General features: G+C 38.7%; 1 protein-coding gene across 1 annotated transcript; it reads left to right on the plus strand.

Annotated features, from left to right (window-relative positions):
• Positions 1-10,718: 10,718 nt before the first annotated feature.
• On the plus strand, positions 10,719-21,303 carry FCER1A (Fc epsilon receptor Ia). The gene is made up of 5 exons (XM_068538288.1): positions 10,719-10,773; positions 11,188-11,208; positions 17,574-17,828; positions 19,341-19,598; positions 21,085-21,303. The coding sequence occupies exons 1-5, from the start codon at positions 10,719-10,721 to the stop codon at positions 21,270-21,272; spliced, it is 777 nt and encodes a 258-aa protein (XP_068394389.1). The 3' UTR covers positions 21,273-21,303.
• The last annotated feature ends 78 nt before the right edge of the window (positions 21,304-21,381 follow it).

Consider the following 21,381-nt stretch of genomic DNA (forward strand, 5'->3'; position numbering starts at 1 on the left):
TTTCCACTGCTCCTTCTCTAGGCCAATCTATCATTGCATTTTACTGTCTCCTAACGAGCTCTCAATAGCTACTCAAAAAATATTTATCACATGTAGCTACAGTGTGAATATGTATGTATGTGTGTATATAAACATATACATGAAAACCCATCAAACCATTTAAAGTAAGGAAGTGCATAAGCATTTGTGTATGTGTGTGTGCCTACACGTGTGTGTCTGTGTATTCCCTTGCTTAAAACAGTTTGGAGGCTTTTCATTACCCTTCAAGTAAAATCCTGACACTTTACCTTGTTTTACTAGGCCCTCGCCAACTGGCCCCTATATACGTATCTAATCTCATTTTATGCCATAGTCTCCCTTTGTTCCCTACTATACTTCAGTTCTACTTGTCTTCTCTTAATTCCTAGTGTTCTCTAAAGTCTTTCTTGTTATGGGGACTTTGAATTTCCCACTGCTTGAAATAGTCTTACTCCAGCTTTTTCTCGGTCCCTTCTATCTCATGCTTTAAGTCATTTTTGTTGAAAGGCCTTCCTTAACCATCCTATCTAAAATGTTACTCTTGTGAATCTGTATAGCAACATTATTTACTTTTTGTAAACTTTATTTGTTTACTTGTTTATTGTCTATCTTCTCCAACAGAAACCTTACTCCATGAGGGAAAAGAGCTTGTCTATCTAATTCTCTTTTGTATTATCAGCAAATAACAGAATGCTTAGCCATAAATATTTGTTGAACAAATAAAGAAGTGAATGTATATGATGACTAATGTTCTTGTGCTAAAACAAAATTGTTTTGTGTTGGGTTTAATGGTGGAATGATCAACTATCAGCTCTGTATCTATATTTAAGTCATTCCTATATTTGGCCATAATAGTTCAAGTTCAGGGATTGCCTGTTTGGAAAAGTATATTGTACAAATGATATTAATAGACTTCAAGACTTAAGTTTGTTCACTCTGAGAAATCAGGGCATATAATTAACCAAAACTCTACCAGCAATCTATGTTCAAATGCTGACTTTAATAATGTAGGCTTTGATAATTCTATGTAGTTCTCTTTTTCTCTTAAATATAAGATTAGCACTCTGACATTACTGAAAAATATATAGTGAATTGGTACAAATCCAAGTTAAAAATTGGAAATATTAAAATTATTTATTTCATATTTATCATTATACTTTCCTTCTAATTAACTGTTGCCCCATGGGTCTTATGAAGAGAGGATTCTCTTCATGTGTATTTCTGCAATGTGACTATGGTATTAGCTGTGATAAAGAGGACTGTTTTGTGTTCTGCAGCTTATTCTGTTGTGGGCCTTATGTTGATTCACTCTTCTCTCCACTTTTCTCTAATTGAACCCATTTTCATGGGTACAACATGACTTAATTTGACAGTCACTTGATGTAATTTTAAACTGTAAAAAAAAAAATAGTGCAAACGTAGGTCCTGAGATCAAGTGACAATTTCTGGTTATGAAATGGTCATGTGGATGATCCATAACATAGTTATATTAATTTGTTTAGATTGTCACTAATTAAAAATGTACATATTTTCTTGTTTAAAAAAATTTCAAATCTCTGATTGTGAGAAACACTGGCCTATAGGAATGGTCACTAAAAGGTACTAAATTTTCTGACATTGCACCTTTTTCCAATATTTAGTCCAATGTTCAAATCACGTGTTAGACCATACATTTTAATTTTTGGTCAGACACTCAATATTCATATGTTTTCTTGAACTTCTATGATAATCTTTCTTGTTTTGAAGGAAAGGAAAAGTTCACTGGGAACTGTCTATGTTTAAGTCCCCTATTTCACCTTCTGGCCCTTTTCTGTTCTTCAAAATCTAGACCAGTGGTATTCAAATCCTACCAGACCCCATTTTATGGTTTATATTTTCTAACACTTTCTTTGCTATGCTGATAAGAAATTATGAACTCACCTAGCAGAGTTGGAGTTACGGTGAAGCTAATGAAAGTTAAACTTCATGACCCCTCATTTGCATGGGCCCCTCCAAGATCCTGCATGTGGTCATATATTTTTATAAAATTTGCAAAAGTAAGATATTTTAGCCACGTTTGGATAAGACCACTGTCTTTTCCCCATCAGACTTCCCTCTGTCATGCTTCCTTTTTAACTGGCAGCATGAGAGAAGCTGCAGAAAGCTTTTGGGATCCAGCCAAGATGAACTTGAGTTAAGGATTTGTTTAGTTCTTGTTTAGTGTAATAGATGTACACGGTTCGCAGTCACTTCCAGGTATGGGAAGGTATTGCAAGTCACCCTGGTGTAGAAATGGCTTCCAAGAAAACGCCACCAAGAGCCAGCTCTCCTGACTTTAGGACACAAAGGCGGAGGGGCAAAGGTCACACTGAAGCATGAATGCATCCTCCAGTACTCAGCACTGGAAATTTGTGGGCAGTGAAGTAAGACAAGGTTGAAATATCTGGAGTCAGTTCTCCTGGGTTCTTCCCATGTATACACGATATTAAACTTTTGTTTGATGTTCTCCTGTTAATTTGTCTCATGTCAATTTAACTCTTAGACCAGCCTGAAGAATCTAGAAGGGTAGAGGAAAGTTTTTTCCTTCCCAACACTCTATAAAAAGTGATATTACAATATAACTGTCTAATGAAGAAGAGATCAGAGTATGTAGTAAAGGTATATAGGAAAAGAAAATTATTTCTATATTTTATAATGTTCATGTCATTTTCCAGCTTTTACATTTTGCAGTTTGTTGTAGTTTGTTTTCTTTTTCTAAATAAGTAGTCATTCTAATACCTAATATTGTATTCATAATTTTCTATTCAAATTTTTAAGGAAGACACCCCAAATTGTGGAAGTTTCAGGCACCTGAACCTGGATTCATCGCTCCTACCTACACACACATATAGATTTTAAAATCAATATAATTCCCAGTCTTAATATAAAAAAGAAATAAAATGAATTGACTTTATAGTAAGAAAATATATCCATGATGAATATGACAGCTATAAATGTAGCCTAATATGATAGTAAGGTATTGGTGATACTGAAACCAAGGCTGTTACCCCAGAGGTGTTCTCCAGCCCCTCCCTCCAAGAAACCAATTACTCTTATCTAAGTTTCAGGAGGAAGCTGTAAAGAGAAAAACAAGAACTGGTTAGAACCAACTAAGCCCAAGATGGCAGAAGATTTGACTTCCAGTAGTCCTTGAGCCTCATTATATGCTCATTGTAATACATTAGCATATGCTAAATGATACACCCACAGGTGCTATGACAGTTGACAATTGCCATGACAACAACTGGAAAAGCCCATGCAAAGGCTGAACAGGAGTCTTGCATCAGTTCCAGGTCCAAACCACACCCCTGTGCTTGGATAACTCATGAATATTCCTCTCACTCTTTCCGATTTCCCTCCTTTTTACCTCGACCCTCCTATATATTTGGTGTCTCTGCCCGAACTGGATTGAGAAGTTGATTTGCAAAAAGTTCCTGCTTCTTCATTCTTTGGCCATTGAATAAAGTTTGTGCTGTTCCAGCCTCAGCATCAGTTTTCTTATTGGCTGCACAAATGCAAGCAGAAAAAGAACCTCCCTGGCTGAGACAAGGGGTCTTGGCCCAGGCCAGGACCCTGCTGGGGTCTAGCTGACTAATTTGGTAACAATACAATGATCAGGAACAGTGTAGCTGTTGGTGATCTGATTTTGGGAAACAGTGAAAAATTCAAGGATGCTGTTCCAGGAAAAGCAAATGTGAGCAGATAGGGTAGGTGTTCCCCAGAGAAAGAGAACCAGGCATGGCTTTCTTGACATAAGAGAAGCCATTTCTGGCCTAAGTCATCTTGTGAACTAAGCTTGGCCACAATGCTTGCCCATGAACAGATCTCAGTAATCAGGAAGTGAGGGAATGAAGAAACAAAGGAAAAGTAGTCAAGAAACAATAGTACAGCTATAAAACAGGGTCCTAGCTCCTCCTCAAGGGATATACACGACACTCTGATACAGTCTTTGAGTTCTGCAGGAACTAAGGTCCCCACCAAGGGGGAGGATTGAATGATGATGTTGACCCTTGTGACTTTAATCAACTAAAGCTTGGACTTGACCTTGACCCCAATTCTATGCTGATTCTCCTCTGCTCGAGCCCCTTCAAGAATATGCATGTAAGGCTTCCCTGGTGGCGCAGTGGTTGAGAATCTGCCTGCCAATGCAGGGGACACGGGTTCGAGCCCTGGTCTGGGAAGATCCCACGTGCTGCGGAGCAGCTGGGCCCGTGACCCACAATTACTGAGCCTGCACGTCTGGAGCCTGTGCTCCGCAACAAGAGAGGCCACGATAGTGAGAGGCCCGCGCACTGCGATGAAGAGTGGCCCCCGCTTGCCGCAACTAGAGGAAGCCCTCGCACAGAAAAGAAGACCCAACACAGCCATAAATAAATAAATGAATAAATAAATAAAAAATAAAAAAAAGAAAAAGAATATGCATGTACCCTTAGCTTAAAACTTCCCAGTTTTTGCTGTTCCAGGAGACACTGCTTTGGGAAATATCCCCCGTGTTCTCCTTTTTGCTGTAAGTAATAATAAATCCTTCCTTCTCCCAATCTTTTGGCTTGGTTGTATCTTTTGGCTCGACACCAACCAAGAGGCAAAGCCAGTTTTCAAATAACACAAAGACTAATCTTCCCTCAGTGTACACAATAGTGTCTTCCCTGTAAAATCCAGTACATATGAAAAAATGTAAAAATACTTTGCATTATTTGTCAAACAGTCAGATGCAAGGCTCAAATAATTATAAAATATCTGGCTGGACAGTCAAAAGCATTGCAAAGGCAGAACAAGTTCTTTATTATGGAAGCCTGTCCTGGGTATTACAGGACACTGGGCTGCCTCCTAAATGCTAAAAATGTATCCTGCACACCCATTACTGAGACAAGCAACAAGAAACTCCTCCCAGCTTCCAAAAGCTACTTACTAAAATGCAAATATCCTTGGCTGGGCTAAGACCTCTTTTCCTTATCTGCTAACAGCCTAAAAGGGGTTCCTTTAAGAGAAAGTTGTTTTCATTTTTAACTGTGTAATTCTGTAAGGAAGCATAAAATAAATCTAGCCTGCACCACACATGGTTTGAGGGCTGACTCTGCAAGACTGGGGTTTCTCTGTCTAGAACCACACCTGAGAATGATCTCAGGACCCCCACAGATCAACTCCTCCCCTCCAGCCCCCCAGCTTGTGAGTGCAGATAGGGTCTGCTTGAAGCACAATTCCTCCTGTGTGATCTGGGCTGCACCCTCTGAGGACAGTTTTTGCCTTCTGGACCAGTAGCCTTTCCAAATCTTTTCCCTATGGACAGAAGGAATCTCTTTCTCTGCTGCTCTCAAGTCCAAAGGCTGTAACAAAATGATCATAATAACAGTAATAACTATCATATACAGCATTTACTATCTGCCAGCCTCTCTTCTAAATCTTTCACTATATTAACTCATTTAATACTCTCAACGAGTGCTGTTACTGTCTCCATTTTACCAGAGAGGATGCTGAGTCACAGAAAGACTGAGTAACTTGATGAGAGTCACAAAGCCAATAAGTGATCTGAGCTGAGAATCAAACTCCAACGCTTGCTCAGAGCCTGGACGCCTAATCAGTCTTACACTTAATCTCTTTAAAATATACCTGGATAATAATTTTTTTCTTTTAATTTTTAAAATTTAATATAATAGTCCAGCATCAAAAAAACAATTTTTTTTTTTTTTAAACGCCATCATTCTTCCTAGGAATCTTCCTCAGCAGGCTTATAATTCTGTTCTCTCTACTCTGAAGGAAAGATCAGCTCACTTAACGTCTTTTAACTGTTGGAAGGCAGGAAGACAAGCCGGAGGCCCTCTGGGTCTCTTGGCTGGAACATAGTATTTATAAGGCAAAGGTCCCGGTCAATTTTCCTGAGTGCACCTTATGGTTCAGACTGTTTCCTAACTACAAGGCGCTGCAGAGATGCCTCAACTGGAAGGTGAATAGCTGGTTTCACATCTCAAAGACAGGCAGCTTGATACCCCAGCTGCCCACAATATACTCTATAAAACAGTAGGAATTAGGTTCAGTCAGTGGTCCAGGCTGGAGGAATTTTAGGAGACCTACTCAAGGATTTTCTCTGTATTTTATAGGTTTAGGGGATACCTCAGAATTGTATCACTAGTTAGGAAATCTTTTCCCAGTCTATTGCATTTTTATGTTCATTCAGTACATGACCATGAACCTGACCCAGACCCTTTGACTTCTAGGCTTCCACTGATGACCTTTAATTGGCTATCTCGTAGACCTGTCTATAACCAATCTGTAGAATATTGTCTATAAATAGTCTGTAAGATATTAGTTCTATCTATATCAATTTGTAATATCCAAATAGTATGATCACTTTTGAATTTGAGCTATAGCATATTTTGTTATTAAAATCAGGTGTCAGGGGACTTCCCTGGTGGTCCAGTGCTTAAGAATCTGCCTTCCAATGCAGGGGATGCGGGTTCGATCCCTGGTCAGGGAACTGAGATCCCACATACCACGGGGCAACTAAGGCCACATGCCGCAACTAGAGAGAAGCCCGCATGCCACATCGAAAGGTCCTGTGTGCCACAACTAAGACCCGAAGCAGCCAAAAATAAATAAATAAATATTAAAAAAAATAAAAAGATAAAGTAAAATAAAATCAGGTGTCGGAAGGATATTTTACAACTAGTCTCCATTCAAATCCTTATTTCTGTGAAAAATTCCACCGATTCTCCCTTCCATGATAGACAGAAGTTAGTCTCTAAAAATGCAAGGGAAAGTATCAACCTTGGGATTATTTCCTGAAGTCTCATTTTTCTTTTTCTGGGGGAAGAATCTCTGTCCACACCTAAAGTTTTAGCTTGCATAAACCCTTTCTCCATCTCTTCCTGAGTGCATTTACTTTGGGAGTCCTAGGAGTTTCTATTTATTCCTTGATGATCCACCCAAAGCAGGTAACCATTCAAATCAAGGCATTTTAAAAGTATTAAAGCCACTGATGTTATTGTGAAAATTCACCAGGCAGTCAGCACCAGCTATTCAGAGCTCTTTCCTGAGCAGACTCCTGTTCAAGGTGGCAGGAGCTGGGTGTCCTCCTCGCCCTAAGAATCTAGAGTAAAAAGGCAAGAATCTCTCTCTCTTCTCTCTTCTTTTATAGGTACATCAATGAAATATACATAACTAGTATGTCAACAGTGCTCACAGCATTGTGGCTGTGGATTGAAATGTCATTTCCAAAAACAAGAAAAAATTGTAGGACTGCATTTTCTACAATTTCTAGAGGTGGGATTAGATCAATGATTTTCCATCTGTGGGTGGGTCATGGATCCTTGGAATCCATGAAATTTTTGCATGGGGACTATGAACTTATGTCAACTTTAAGGACAATCTGTAGATTGGATGAATAAGGATACATATTATATAGAAGTGGTCATGAGTGTGGACTCTTCAGCCAGATTCCCATTGTAGCTTTTCGACTTAGCAGTTGCATGTTCTTGGACAAGTCACTTAACCTCTCTGTGCTTTAGTTTCCTCATTCTTTAACTACATAAAGTTGGTGGGATGAGCAAAGTAGATAAGGCATGTTGCATACTTAGCCTTGTACCCAGTCCTCAGGAAGAAATCAGTATTTGTCGGGTACATACACACCGTGAGCAGACAGCTGTTTTGCTGTTTCACCATTTTATATCCAATTTTATATCAACCTTGCCTGATACTGGAAAACACAGAGAGGAAAAAGCCAGTAGATTAGCTTTTCTTCTGCTTCCCAGTTTTGGAAGGCACAAAGGCTCAGACACACTATGGACTGATCCCTCCTTTGCCATCATGTCCCAAATCATCAAAGTTCCTGGCAAAAGTCTTTTACTCTGGACACCTCACAGTGGATAGGCCCTATAGTTCATGCATGGCCAGCTGAGTTTCATTTCCCCACTGCTACAAAGTGAAGAATAGATTAAGCTTTCTGAGAACCAGTAACAGGTCAAAATTTGGGGATAGAGATGCTGTTTATGAGTGTTGAACACATGAGTACCCAGGTTCAAAGTTTGTAGTAAGAAGTGAGGTTAAGACACAATCTATTGATCCCAGCGATCCTGACATTGACAGGTAGGATACAAGAATCAACAGCACATTCCACCCAGACAGTGGATAAAAAATTTGGAGAACTTTTTCTTTTTTTTTTTTTTTTATAAGATAAAGGATGTGTGGAATTCAACTGGTGCATCAACCAGTTATGGCAGAGTGGAGTGGAACTATGGTTTAATCTTAAGTGTTGTCCCTTCTGAATTCTCATTTTGTTCCTTTGGGTACCTGGGCTTGTATACTATGGGAATTAGGGTATAGTTTATTCTTTCTGAGGTTGATATTGTTGATTTTGTTGTTGTTGTTGTAGGGGTTGATGGATGCATGGTTTGTTTTGTTTTCTGAGCTTTAATGAACTACTTTTGTTGAATCTGCTGATCTTTGCCATTACTGCTACCAAAATACTACCTTAATTTCTCTGCTGGACACTGAAGCAAAAAAGGCTTTAGGATGGTGGAGGAAATGAAAGTAATGTCTCAACTCCAAAGCTTATACTCTCCAAACTAGGAAATATTACGTCCTGTTGAATTTCAGTCTACCTCCCATTCAAGCAGGGAATAACTGAAGGAGGAACCTTTAAAATAGATTATTTGAGTCGCAGTAAAGTGATCATCTATGAAGGACGATTTTATTGTAGAATCGCTGTCCTAGGGAAAAAGAATATCTGATAACTCCCCTGGACAAACTCAACAAAGTGGTGAAATAGCTTCTGTCTTTGTCTCTTCCAGGATCTTGGTATATTCAAATACGTATTGCCCTCTGACAGTGCCTCAAAAATTGCATATTCCCCATTTCTTTCTCCGCCCCGCCCCCCCCCCCCCCCCACCAGCAAACAACTTTTTCTTATCATGCTCCCTTCTTCGTGACTATGGAGAGGAGTGAGATTGCTTACATGAATTATACTGGCGTTAAGATACTGGTTATCAAATCAAGCATCCTGTGTATTTGCTGATTGCCTTAACCCTGTTGAAATGCATGTTTCTCCTGAGTCTTTAATAAATAATGGTAATAAAGGAGGGCAAAGGTAGATTTACTGAGCAGCTTTTACATACCAGATGCTGTGTAATGCACTTTACACATTTATTATCTTATTAAACCTCATAATAAAGACATGACCTGGATACCATTATTGTCCTTATTTTACAGGTAAACCTTAATCACATAAATACTAGGAGTATTTGAATTCAGATCTTTAAATACTTACGCTTTCCAAAATAAATTGCTGCTTTCTTTAAAGATCTGTCACTAAAACATTGCATGACCTGGGACCAGTCACAATCTTTCTTATATGAAACTTTCTATTTATGAATCTGTAACCCCATATTCTCTAATTTCATAGAAGTTGGAAGCTTTGGTTAGATCTTTACGTGCAGTGACTTTATGTTTAATTCATTAGACTTAATTCAAGAGTCTGTGAGGAAAAGCATGGCATAATAGACTGGGGCCTTGCTTACTTTGTACTGCCTCTGCCTACTTCAGAGATTTGGCAAGGACCAAATAATAATACTGCATATGAAAAAGCTTTGTAAAGGGCAAACCATTGTAGATATTTATGGGGTTATTATCTCCAGTATCACTATCAATACCAAATCCTGGAAGAAGGTGACCAACTCTGACCTAGATTTAAAAAACAGAAGAATTAGGCAAAGGGGTCCTGGAGGGAGGAGAACAGTTGCGGATTTATAGGAGAAAGGGTGATCGTGCTGGAGATTAGAAAGATAAAAGTGGAAAAATGCTGGGAAAGAAAATAAAGTAAATTATATGACCGAGATCCCTGTAAGTTAAGGCTTAACGTCCGCCTTCCTGTGTTGTGAGCCCCATCAGGACCCCATGGGAGAGAAGGAGTCTCTGAAAATATCTCTAATTTGGCTGGTTGGATAGTGGATCATCAGGGAAGCAAATGAAAATTTGTGACTTTGTGAATTAATGTTTCAGCAGGAAATTAGGTAACAAGGGGGTTGGTAGCTCTGCAGAACCACAGCAGAATTTCAGCAATTGCTGGCCATACTTGTAGACATGCATAAACAATATATCATCATAATTAAGAGTTTTACTCTGAGGTTAGATTTTTAAAATATTTTGAGCCCCAAATTAGCCATTTACTAGGGAATACCCTAAGACAAGCTACTTCACCTCTCTAAGCTCCAATTTTCTTATCTATAAAATGTCGATAACAATGGTACCTCCTTCATAGGGTTATTGTGAGAAATGAGTGAAATACCAGATGTATAGTGCCTGGCATATATTAGGTGCTGAATAATTAACTGTTGTTGTTTTATTCTGCTCTCCCTGGCACCCTTTTCTAAGTTTGAAATGACATAGCTGTACATTGACAGACAGTTTAAGAAAGCTCTGTGCCTGTGTGCCTAGCTCTATGCCTCTTTACCACTAGATTCCAGATGTGTACACAGATGTGGGATGGAGAGTGCAGTATGCGGGTAAATACAAAATTGCCCTATTAGGCACCACCCTGAATATTATCTCCAGAGAAGGAAGCAAACCTAGGTGCAGCTGATGAGTTAATGAGATATGAAACAGAGAACATTTCCTTCTCCTTTTTAGTTTCAAGCTTACTCTAAGGCTCTAGGTCTCTCCAGGCCAGTTGGCAGCTGGCAGCCACAGAGGAAATGCCTACTGACATGGGAACCCCTGCCCTGCTGTGGATAGCTCTGTTGCTCTTCTGTAAGTAGAGATCAGTTACCTGCCCCTGAAGGGGCCAAAATGGATTGAGGGAGCAGCTGGAGTGGGAAAGTTGATCATTTTACTGTGACTTTTTCTAGGCTATGTGCAAACCGTGGGGAATTTCCCAGGGATTCTGTAAGGAAGGCAATCTGGATAGCAGAGGAAGTGGGGCTGAACACCATCTAAGGGGGAAGCTGGACTGAAAGTCTGGTCCTTACTATCATGCTGGCATCTTCCAGAGGGCAAGGGAGGAAAGACAGAAGCTCCTTCTTTCCCTGAGTCAGATTCCTGGAAAGATGGTTGGCCCTTAAAACTTCGTGGATGTAGACCTCATCACCATTTCCAGATCCCAGTCTTTAGGTGTCCAGAAGGCTGGGGATAGACACTAACGTATCCTCTCTGGACTTTTTGCAGCTCCAGATGGCATATCAGCAGGTGAGTCCTCTGTCCTTGTTCCCTCAGCATTTCAATGTGTCTGGGACTTGCCCTCCCTTCACTCTTTCCCTTCATCCCATCATCTATTTTCTAATGATTATTAATCTGCTCTTCCCTGTCCAACCCACTTCCACCTTGCATAATCTTCCTTTTTTCCCCCATTCAAAAGTTTCCCACATGCCACTTCATTCTCTCAAGTCACCCTTTCCTCTTTAATGCCAACAATCATGTCTGTTGAGCATCTAAGTGTCTCAGCCACTCCTCCAGCCACTATCATGTAAACTCGTTCAATCCTTTTTTTAATTTATTTTTTAATACAGCAGTTTCTTATTAGTTATCTATTTTATACATATTAGTGTATATATGTCAACCCCAATCTCTCAATTCATCCTACAACCCCCCCCCCCGCTTTCCCCCCTTTGTGTCCATACGTTTGTTCTCTACATCTGTGTCTCTATTTCTGCCTTGCAAACCAGTTCATCTGTACCATTTTTCTAGATTCCACATATATGAGTTCATATACGATATTTGTTTTTCTCTTTCTGACTTACTCACTCTGTATGACAGTCTCTAGGTCCATCCACATCTCTACAAACGGCCCAACTTCACTCCTTTTTATGGCTGAGTAATATTCCAATGTATATATGTACCACATCTTCATTATCCATTCGTCTGTCAGTGGGCATTTAGGTTGCTTCCATGACCTGGCTATTGTAAATAGTGCTTCAATGAACATTGGGGGTGCATGTGTCTTTTTGAATTATGGTTTTCTCTGGGTATATGCCCAGTAGTGGGATTGCTGGGTCATATGGTAATTCTATTTTTAGTTTATTAGGGAACTTCCATACTGTTCCCCATAGTGGCTGTATCAATCTACATTCCCACTGACAGTGAAAGAGGGTTCGCTTTTCTCCACAACCTCTCCAGCATTTGTTGTTTGTAGATTTTCTGATGATGCTCATTCTAACTGGTGTGAGTTGATACCTCATTGTAGTTTTGATTTGCATTTCTCTAATAATTAGTGATGTTGAGCATCTTTTCATGTGCTTCTTGGCCATCTGTATGTCTTCTTTGGAGAAATGTCTATTTAGGTCTTCTGCCCATTTTTTGATTGGGTTGTTTGTTTTTTTTTGTTTGTTTGTTTTTGTTTTTTTAATATTGAGTTGCATGAGCTGTTTATATATTTTGGAGATTAATCCTTTGTCCATTGATTCGTTTGCAAATATTTTCTCCCATTCTGAGGGTTGTCTTTTTGTCTTGTTTATAGTTTCCTTTGCTGTGCAAAAGCTTTTAAGTTTCATTAGGTCCCATTTATTCATTTTTGTTTTTATTTCCATTACTCTAGGATGTGGATCAAAAAAGATCTTGCTATGATTTATGTCAAAGAGTGTCCTTCCTATGTTTTCCTCTAAGAGTTTTATAGTGTCCAGTCTTACATGTAGGTCTTTAATCCATTTTGAATTTATTTTTGTGTATGGTGTTAGGGAGTGTTCTAATTTCATTCTTTTACATGTAGCTGTCCAGTTCTCCCAGCAACACTTATTGAAGAGATTGTCTTTTTGCCATTGTATATTCTTGCCTCCTTTGTCATAGATTAGTTAACCATAGGTGTGTGGGTTTATCTCTGGGCTTTCTATCCTGTTCCATTGATCTATATTTCTGTTTTGTGCCAGTACCATATTGTCTCAATTACTGTAGCTTTGTAGTATAGTCTGAAGTCAGGGAGCCTGATTCCTCCAGCTCCGTTTTTATTTCTCAAGATTGCTTTGGCTATTGAGGGTCTTTTGTGTCTCCATACAAATTTTAAGATTTTTTTGTTTTAGTTCCGTAAAAAATGCCATTGGTAATTTGGTAGGGATTGCATTGGATCTGTAGATTGCTTTGGGTAGTATAGACATTTTCACAATATTGATTCTTCCAATCCAAGAACATAGTATATCTCTCCATCTGTTTGTATCATCTATGATTTTTTTCATCAGTGTTTTATAGTTTTCTGCATACAGGTCTTTTGTCTCCTTAAGAAGGTTTATTCCTAGGTATTTTATTCTTTTTGTTGCAATGGTGAATGGGATTGTTTCCTTAATTTCTCTTTCTGATCTTTCATTTTTAGTGTATAGGACTGCAAGAGATTTCTGCTCATTAATTTTGTATCCTGCAACTTTACCAAATTCATTGTTTAGCTCTAGTAGTTTTCTGGTGGCATCTTTAGGATTCCCTATGTATAGTATCATGTTATCTGCAAACAATGACAGTTTTATTTCTTTTCCAATTTGTATTCCTTTTACTTCTTTTTCTTCTCTGATTGCCATGACTAGGACTTCCAAAACTATGTTGAATAAGAGTGGCGAGAGTGGATATCCTTGTCTCGTTCCTGATCTTAGAGGAAATGCTGTCACTTTTTTCACCATTGAGAATGATGTTTGCTATGGGTTTGTTGTATATGGCCTTTATTATGTTGAGGTTGGTTACCCCATGCCCACTTTCTGGAGAGTTTTTATCATAAATCGGTGTTGAATTATGTCAAAAGCCTTTTCTGCATCTATTGAGATGATCGTATGTTTTTCATTCTTCAATTTGTTAATATGGTGTATCACACTGATTGATTTGCATATATTGAAGAACCCTTGCATCCCTGGGATAAGTCCCACTTGATCATGGTGTATGATCTTTTTAAAGTGTTGTTGGATTCTGTTTGCTAGTATTTTGTTGAGGATTTTTGCATCTATATTCATCAGTGATATTGGTCTGTAATTTTCTTTTTTTGTAGTATCTTTGTCTGGTTTTGGTATCAGGGTGATGGTGGCCTTGTAAAATGAGTTTGGGAGTGTTCCTTCCTCTGCAATTTTTTGGAAGAGTTTGAGGAGGATGGGTGTTAGCTCTTCTCTAAATGTTTGATAGAATTCAGCTGTGAAGCCATCTGGTCCTGGACTTTTGTTTGTTGGAAGATTTTAAATCAGTTTCAATTTCATTACTTGTGATTGGCCTGTTCATATTTTCTATTTCTTCCTGGTTCAATCTTGGAAGGTTAAACCTTTCTAAGAATTTGTCCATTTCTTCTAGGTTGTCCATTTTTTGGGCATAGAGTTGCTTGTAGTAGTATCTTATGATGTTTTGTATTTCTGCAGTGTCTGTTGTAACTTCTCCTTTTCATTTCTAATTTTATTGACTTGAGTCCTCTTCCTCTATTACTTGATGAGCCTGGCTAAAGGTTTATCAATTTTGTTTGTCTTCTCAAAGAACCAGCTTTTAGTTTTACTGATCTTTGCTATTGTTTTCTTTCCAATCCATTTATTTCTGCTCTGATCTTTATAATTTCTTTCCTTCTGCTAACTTGGGGGTTTTGTTTTTTCTTTCCTTAGATCCTTTAAGTGTAAGGTTAAATTGTTTATTTGAGATTTTTCTTGTTTCTTGAGGTAGGATTGTATTGCTATAAACTTCCCTCTTAGGACTGCTTTTGCTGCATCCCATAGGTTTTGGATCGTCATGTTTTCATTGTCATATCTCTCTAGGTATTTTTTTATTTCCTCTTTGATTTCTTCAGTGATCTCTTGGTTATTTAGTAACGTAGTGTTTAGCCTCCATGTGTTTGTGTTTTCTACGTTTTTTCCCCTGTAATTCATTTCTAATATCATAGCACTGTGGTTGGAAAAGATGCTTGATATGATTTCCATTTTCTTTAGTTTACCAAGGTTTGATTTGTGACCCAAGAGGTGATCTATCCTGGAGAATGTGCCGTGCGCACTTGAGAAGAAAGTGTAATCTGCTCTTTTAGGATGGAGTGTCCTATAAATGTCAATTAAATCTATCTGGCCTATTGTGTCATTTTAAGCTTGTGTTTCCTTATTAATTTTCTGTTCAGATAATCTGTTCATTGGTGTGAGGTGTTAAAGTTCTCCACTATTTTTGTGTTACTGTTGATTTCCTCTTTTATAGCTGTTAGCATCTGCCTTATTTATTGAGGTGCTCCTGTGTTGTTTGAATATATAATTGTTATATCTTCTTCTTGGATTGATCCCTTGATCATTATGTAGTGTCCTTCCTTCTCTTGTAATATTCCTTATTTTAAAGTCTATTTTATCTGATATGAGTATTGCTACTCCAGCTTTCTTATGACTTCCATTTGCTTGGAGTATCTTTTTCCATCTCCTCACTTGCAGTCTGTATGTGTCCCTAGGTCTGAAGTGGGTCTCTTGTAGACAGCATATATATGGGTCTTGTTTTTGTATCCATTCAGCAAGCCTGTGTCTTTTGGTTGGAGCATTTAATCCATTCACATTTAAGGTAATTATTGATATGTATGTTCCTATTACCATTTTCTTAATTGTTTTGGGTTTGTTTATGTAGGTCCTTTTCTTTTCTTGTGTTTCCCACTTAGAGAAGTTCCCTTAGCATTTTTTGTAAAGCTGGTTTGGTGGTGCTGAATTCTCTTAGCTTTTGCTTGTCTGTAAAGCTTTTGATTTCTCCATCGGATCTGAATGAGATCCCTGCTGGGTAGAGTAATCTTGGTTATAGATTCTTCCTTTTCAACACTTTAAATATATCATGCCACTCGCTTCTGGCTTGTAGAGTTTCTGCTGAGAAATCAGCTGTTAACCTTATGGGAGTTCCCTTGTATGTTATTTGCCGTTTTTCCCTTGTTGCTTTTAATAATTTTACTTTTTCTTTAATTTTTGTCAATTTGATTACTATATGTCTTGGTGTGTTTCTCCTTGGGTTTATCCTGCCTGGGACTCTCTGTGCTTCCTGGACTTGGGTGGCTATTTCCTTTCCCATGTTAAGGAAGTTTTCAACTATAATCTCTTCAAGTATTTTCTCGGGTCCTTTTTCTCTCTTTTCTCCTTCTGGGACCCTTATAATGAGGATGTTGGTGCATTTAATGTTGTCCCAGAAGTCTCTTAGGCTGTCTTCACTTCTTTTCATTCTTTTTTCTTTATTCTATATCACAGCAGTGAATTCCACCATCCTGTCTTCAGGTCACTTATCCGTTCTTCTGCTTCAGTTATTCTGCTATTGATTCCTTCTGGTGTATTTTTCATTTCAGTTATTATATTGTTGATCTCTGTTTGGTTGTTCTTTAATTCTTCTAGGTGTTTGTTCTTTAATTCTTCTAGGTCTTTGTTAAACATTTCCTGTATCTTCTTGATCTTTGCCTCCATTCTTTTTCTGAGGTCCTGGATCATTTTCACTATCATTACTCTGAATTCTTTTTCTGGAAGGTTGCCTATCTCCACTTCATTTAGTTGTTTTTCTGGGGTTTTATCTTGTTCCTTCATCTGGTAAATAGTCCTCTGCCTTTTCATTTTGTCTGTCTTTCTGTGAATGTGGTTTTTGTTCCACAGGCTGCAGGATTGTAGTTCTTCTTGCTTCTGCTCTGCTTGTGTTGGAGGGTCTCCTGCAGGGGGCTGGGGAGGGGGGGTGGATGGTGGCTGTGTCTCACCACAGGGACAAGGACACTGGCAGCAGAAGTTTTGGGATGCACTCCTTGGCATAAGCCCTCCCAGCATCCACCATTAACCTCACCAAAAAGCCTGTAGTCCTCGTTCATTTCTTACACCATCATCGCTATTATTATTATTGCCATTTTATAATTGAGGATGCTGAAACTCAGATTAAGTGATTTGCTGGAGGTTACACAGCTAACAAAGGACTGGATTGTAACATAAGTCCCTTGAATCCAAGTCTTTCAGCAGCATCATCTCTTCCTCATCACCACCTGGCTGCTTCCGAAGTTTCTGTTCAAATTTGTACCACATCTCTTTGTCCCTGAAAGCCTTTTAAGACTGATCCTCTTGGTGCTTCTCACTACCATCCAGAATTGACATATATTTTTAATTCCATATTCACTCACAATTAAATCGTCATAAAAATTTAAAGCTGGGAGAGATCATATTTCGTCTAGTCCAATACCTTAATTCATCCATTATTCACTCATTCATCAACTCAATAAATATTTAATGAACACTTACTATGTAATAGTCACTGTGCTGAGTTATGGTTGAACATCACAGACATAATCTCTGCCTGAAGAGACTGCAGCCTTCATTTACAGATATTGGAACTGAAATCTAGAGAATTAGAGGGAGCTATCCTACATCACATAGTAAATTTGCTTGTTTGTTTTTGAATATCCTGCATTTGTGTCTTATGTTTCTCCTTAGGTTGGGAGCTTTGTGGGGCCACAACACCCTTTTCTCCTTCCTTTAATCCTAGGAATCAGGGCAGTTTCTTATTACCAATGGTATAAGTAAGGGTAGACTGGTCATTGATTGTCTGACTATTGGTATGTCTGTACTTTGGAGGCTGTACAGTTTTCAATGATATTTTCCCCCTTCTATATCTCTTTCCACAATCTGCTCTTCTCAAAGCCATCTGGAAATCTAAGGTATCCTTGAATCCCCCATGGAACAGAGTATTTAGGGGAGAGAATGTGACTCTTACATGTAGAGGGAACAATTCCCTTGAAGATGACTCCACTTTGTGGACCCACAACAAAAACCCTTTGGAAGTAAAAACTTCACGTTGGGACATCGTGAATGCAAGCATCCAGGACAATGGGGAATATAGATGCCAAAACAAAGGAGTTATCATGAGTGAACCTGTGTACCTAGATGTCATCAGTGGTAAGTTCCAGGGTTATGGAAATATCAGTTCTCTCATGTGAGGAATGGCCCATCTGAAGATGAGGAGAAAGCAAGTTATTCCAAGGCTTAGGGCACCAAGGTGGGACTCAGGGTCTCTCACCAGACCTGTCCATCTCTCTTTTTCTACCTCTACTCCTTCTGTCTGCCATTCTGCCTTCTTTCAAGATTCTGGCAATCTCCCAGTGTTACTCCTCTACTCTATTTCACTTCTGACTATCTTTTCTACATAGGTGCAGATGCATGTTTTATGGTCAAATGGCATGTTGGATATGTGAACATTGCAAAGAGCTGTATATGTTAAATAGGATCAAAAAATTGATTTAAAGATTTGTTCTGCAATTTCTATGTATCACAACCTGAATATTAAGTTGCAATTTTCATTTTGAAAGATCTCTCTGTACATTCCTCATGTCCTCTGCTTTTACTTCAGAACAAATCTTATGTTTGCTTCATCTTTATCACTCTCCTACTGTCAACAATTAGTGCAGCATGTTCAGGCACATGTGGGTTAGTTCGTAAATGTTGAATGAACAAAGCAATGATTTTATTTGCATGGCTAGCTCATTGTTATATTTTGCTTTATATTTTTAAATAAAAAAATATTTTAAAGCATAAACATACTTTGTATTTTTCTCTAGTAAAAAGAGATGTTTCAACAGCTGTATACAAATTCCAAATAGAAACTAAAGCAGTGTAAAATATCTTCTTTATTTCTTTGGAGTAGATTCTAGAAAAGTCCTCAAGGATTGCTCCTAAATAAAATATGCTTGTGCAACCTAGCCACATTTCCACTGAAGAGTCTCCTTTGGTGAATACTTTTCAGTTCTTAAAATGACATTAGCCATGCAACATGACTCATATTTTACTGACTCATTGACAAACGTTGGTTGAGAAACTACCAACTCCTAAGTATTGTGTTAGGCACTGGAAATACGATGTAAGGAACAGACATGCCTCAGACCTCTGAAGTATAGAGCCCAATGAGGAAAAGGACATCCAATCAGTAATTACACAAATAACTAATTAAAAGTGTGATACATGTTCTGAAGAAGTCAGAGGCTAACTGTGACGAATAGAACTGGGAAGCACCTATAAGGTTAGAGAGGACAAAACAGACACTCTCCTAGGCTAAGACTCCCCAGGCTGAGTAGGTTTATTTCCCCCTTAGTGACTAAATGCAACAATGGAGCTGAGTGGGATAATGGGTTTCAGACCTTCTACGGGTGGGCTCATTAGAAAGGTCAGCGATGTTGTGGTCCCAGAATTACTTTTCAGGAGGAGAGAGGATTTATCAATAGAGGAGACAGGCTGTAAGCATTATTTTGTGTTTCCTTTTTATTGACCTTATGAACCAAGAAATGGGTTAATGATAAAAGTTTCTGACACACACTCTCTGCATGACCTCTTTTATCTATTTTTTTAATTTTATTTTTATTTATTATTAATTTTATCTATCATTGTTGAATAAATGACATAACAAATGCTCTTCAGACTGGCTGCTCCTTCAGGCCTCTGCTGAGATGGTGTTGGAGGGTGAGCACCTCTTCCTCAGGTGCCACGGCTGGAGGAATCTGAATGTCTACAAGGTGACTTACTTCAAGAATGACAAAGCCCTTAAGTACTGGTATGAGAACCACAACATCTCCATTACCAACGCCACAACAGGGGACAGTGGCACCTATTACTGCATGGGCACAATTCAGCGGATACGCTATACTTCTAATCACCTCATCATTAAAATTAAAAAAGGTAAGTTGGTGAAGGAAAAGGAAGGAGTCCATAGCAGGGGAAAGGAGAAAGAATATTTGAGCCTAAAGTGATAACAGCTGTAGAATGGGGGCCGCTGTGATTCCTTGGAAAGTCTATTAGACTTGCAATGAGGGCACCAGGGGTAGAGTGTATCCCTCAGTCTGTCTTAGATTCCTTACTTGTTCAATGGCAACAGTGATACCTGCTCACATTGAATTTTTATAAATATTAAATGTAATATTTGTGAAATGGATTGTTAAATACTAGCCAAGCAAAGTCATCTGTTGCTCCTGGGGAGAAACTTATATTTATCAAATTGAAAGAGAGTTTCAAAGTTGAAGGAACAAAGGCTATAAAGAGCTTGAAGAGTCTATTCTAGCCTAGGAGGGATGGGAAAGGAAACCAACAAGTCAATAGGTTGTGTGCCTGTGAATTAGGAGATGAGAGAGAGGGCTTGATGAGGAAAGAATAGGCAGGTGGGCTGCCTCTCTAGCCAATGAAAAAGGCTGCTCTTTCCAAACTTCATATAAAAAAGTGAGCCTTTGAAATATTTCTCTTGCAATGAAGAAATCAGACTTTTGCTTGGTGGACTTTGCCCATGTTAATATCTTAAAAAGCATGAGACCAGAAGCCAGAATTAAGCTCTAATGGTTGCTCTCTGTTAACTAATTTGAGACCTGTTATTTTATTGTTGCTGGGCTTCTAGTCCCCTTATTTGTAAACTAAAGGATTTGGACTAGACTCCACTAGAATCACTTGGGGAACTAAAAAAAAAAAAAAAAAAATTTGTGTCTGCATATCATTCCTTGAGATTCTGATTTAATTGGTTTGGAATGAGGCCTAGGCATCAGTATTTAAAATCTCTTTCAGGTAATGGTAATATGCAGCCAGTGCTGAGAGCCATCAGTCTAAGTGATCTGTAAGTAATTTCTGGCTGTAATATTCTAGGGTTCTATAATTCTAGAGCAATCACAAAAAATCAGTACTTTGCAAATAGGGTAACGGAATCACAAAACAGTGGAATTGGAAGGCAACTTAAATATGATCTAGTCCAATATCTTCATTTCACCCAACAGACATGCAATAAATGATGACTGATTGATTGATTGATTGAGAAATAAGGCACTGGTGACCCCCTGCCCTCATTCTGTCTCCTTTCCACCTCTGAATCATATGTGGATGTTGGTCTTGTCAGCTCCAAGGAAGTAGCCATCTTTCCTATGACCCTTCCCCTTGGGCATACTGGCTAGACAAACCATTAGACAGGGGCTGTGGGGGAAATACTCAGGACTCCCTAGGGCTCCAGGGAGCACAGACTGAGGAACCCAAACTCATGAGTGTTTTCTCTCTCCTCCTGGATGCCATATCATGCTAGAAAATGAAAGACCATGTTGGGTCCTTCTCTTAGGGAAGATGACACCCTTAAACTCATTTTTCAGTTTCTAATATGAGTTATGTTTCTTGTTGCATCTAGATTCCACTCCAGCTCCCCAAAGCAAATATTTCTGGCTACAATTTCTTATCCCATTGTTGGTGAAGATTCTGTTTGTTGTGGACACATGGTTGTTTATCTCGACCCAGCAGCAGTTCACATTTCTCTTGAAGATTAAGAGAACCAGGAAAGGCAACAGACTTATGGACCCACAGCCCAGACCAGAACCCCCAAAGAACTGATGTTACTGCTCAAGAAACATCTGCAATAGCAATTTCTTTCTGGCATTAGCAATTGCTTCTTAATGGTTAAACACAGCTCACAAGGTACCAAGTGCTCAAGGCTTTACAG

This window comes from Eschrichtius robustus, chromosome 3 (genome assembly GCF_028021215.1).
Source record: "Eschrichtius robustus isolate mEscRob2 chromosome 3, mEscRob2.pri, whole genome shotgun sequence".
Classification (NCBI taxonomy): domain Eukaryota; kingdom Metazoa; phylum Chordata; class Mammalia; order Artiodactyla; family Eschrichtiidae; genus Eschrichtius; species Eschrichtius robustus.

What these genes read in the sequence shown, in the direction of transcription:
- FCER1A (XM_068538288.1), top strand. Translation starts at nt 10,719, where the DNA reads ATGCCTACTGACATGGGAACCCCTGCCCTGCTGTGGATAGCTCTGTTG. An exon ending in GATAGCTCTGTTGCTCTTCT is followed by an intron (nt 10,774 to 11,187) that starts GTAAGTAGAGAT and finishes GACTTTTTGCAG; the next exon opens with CTCCAGATGGCATATCAGCA. An exon ending in CATCATTAAAATTAAAAAAG is followed by an intron (nt 19,599 to 21,084) that starts GTAAGTTGGTGA and finishes ATTCCACTCCAG; the next exon opens with CTCCCCAAAGCAAATATTTC.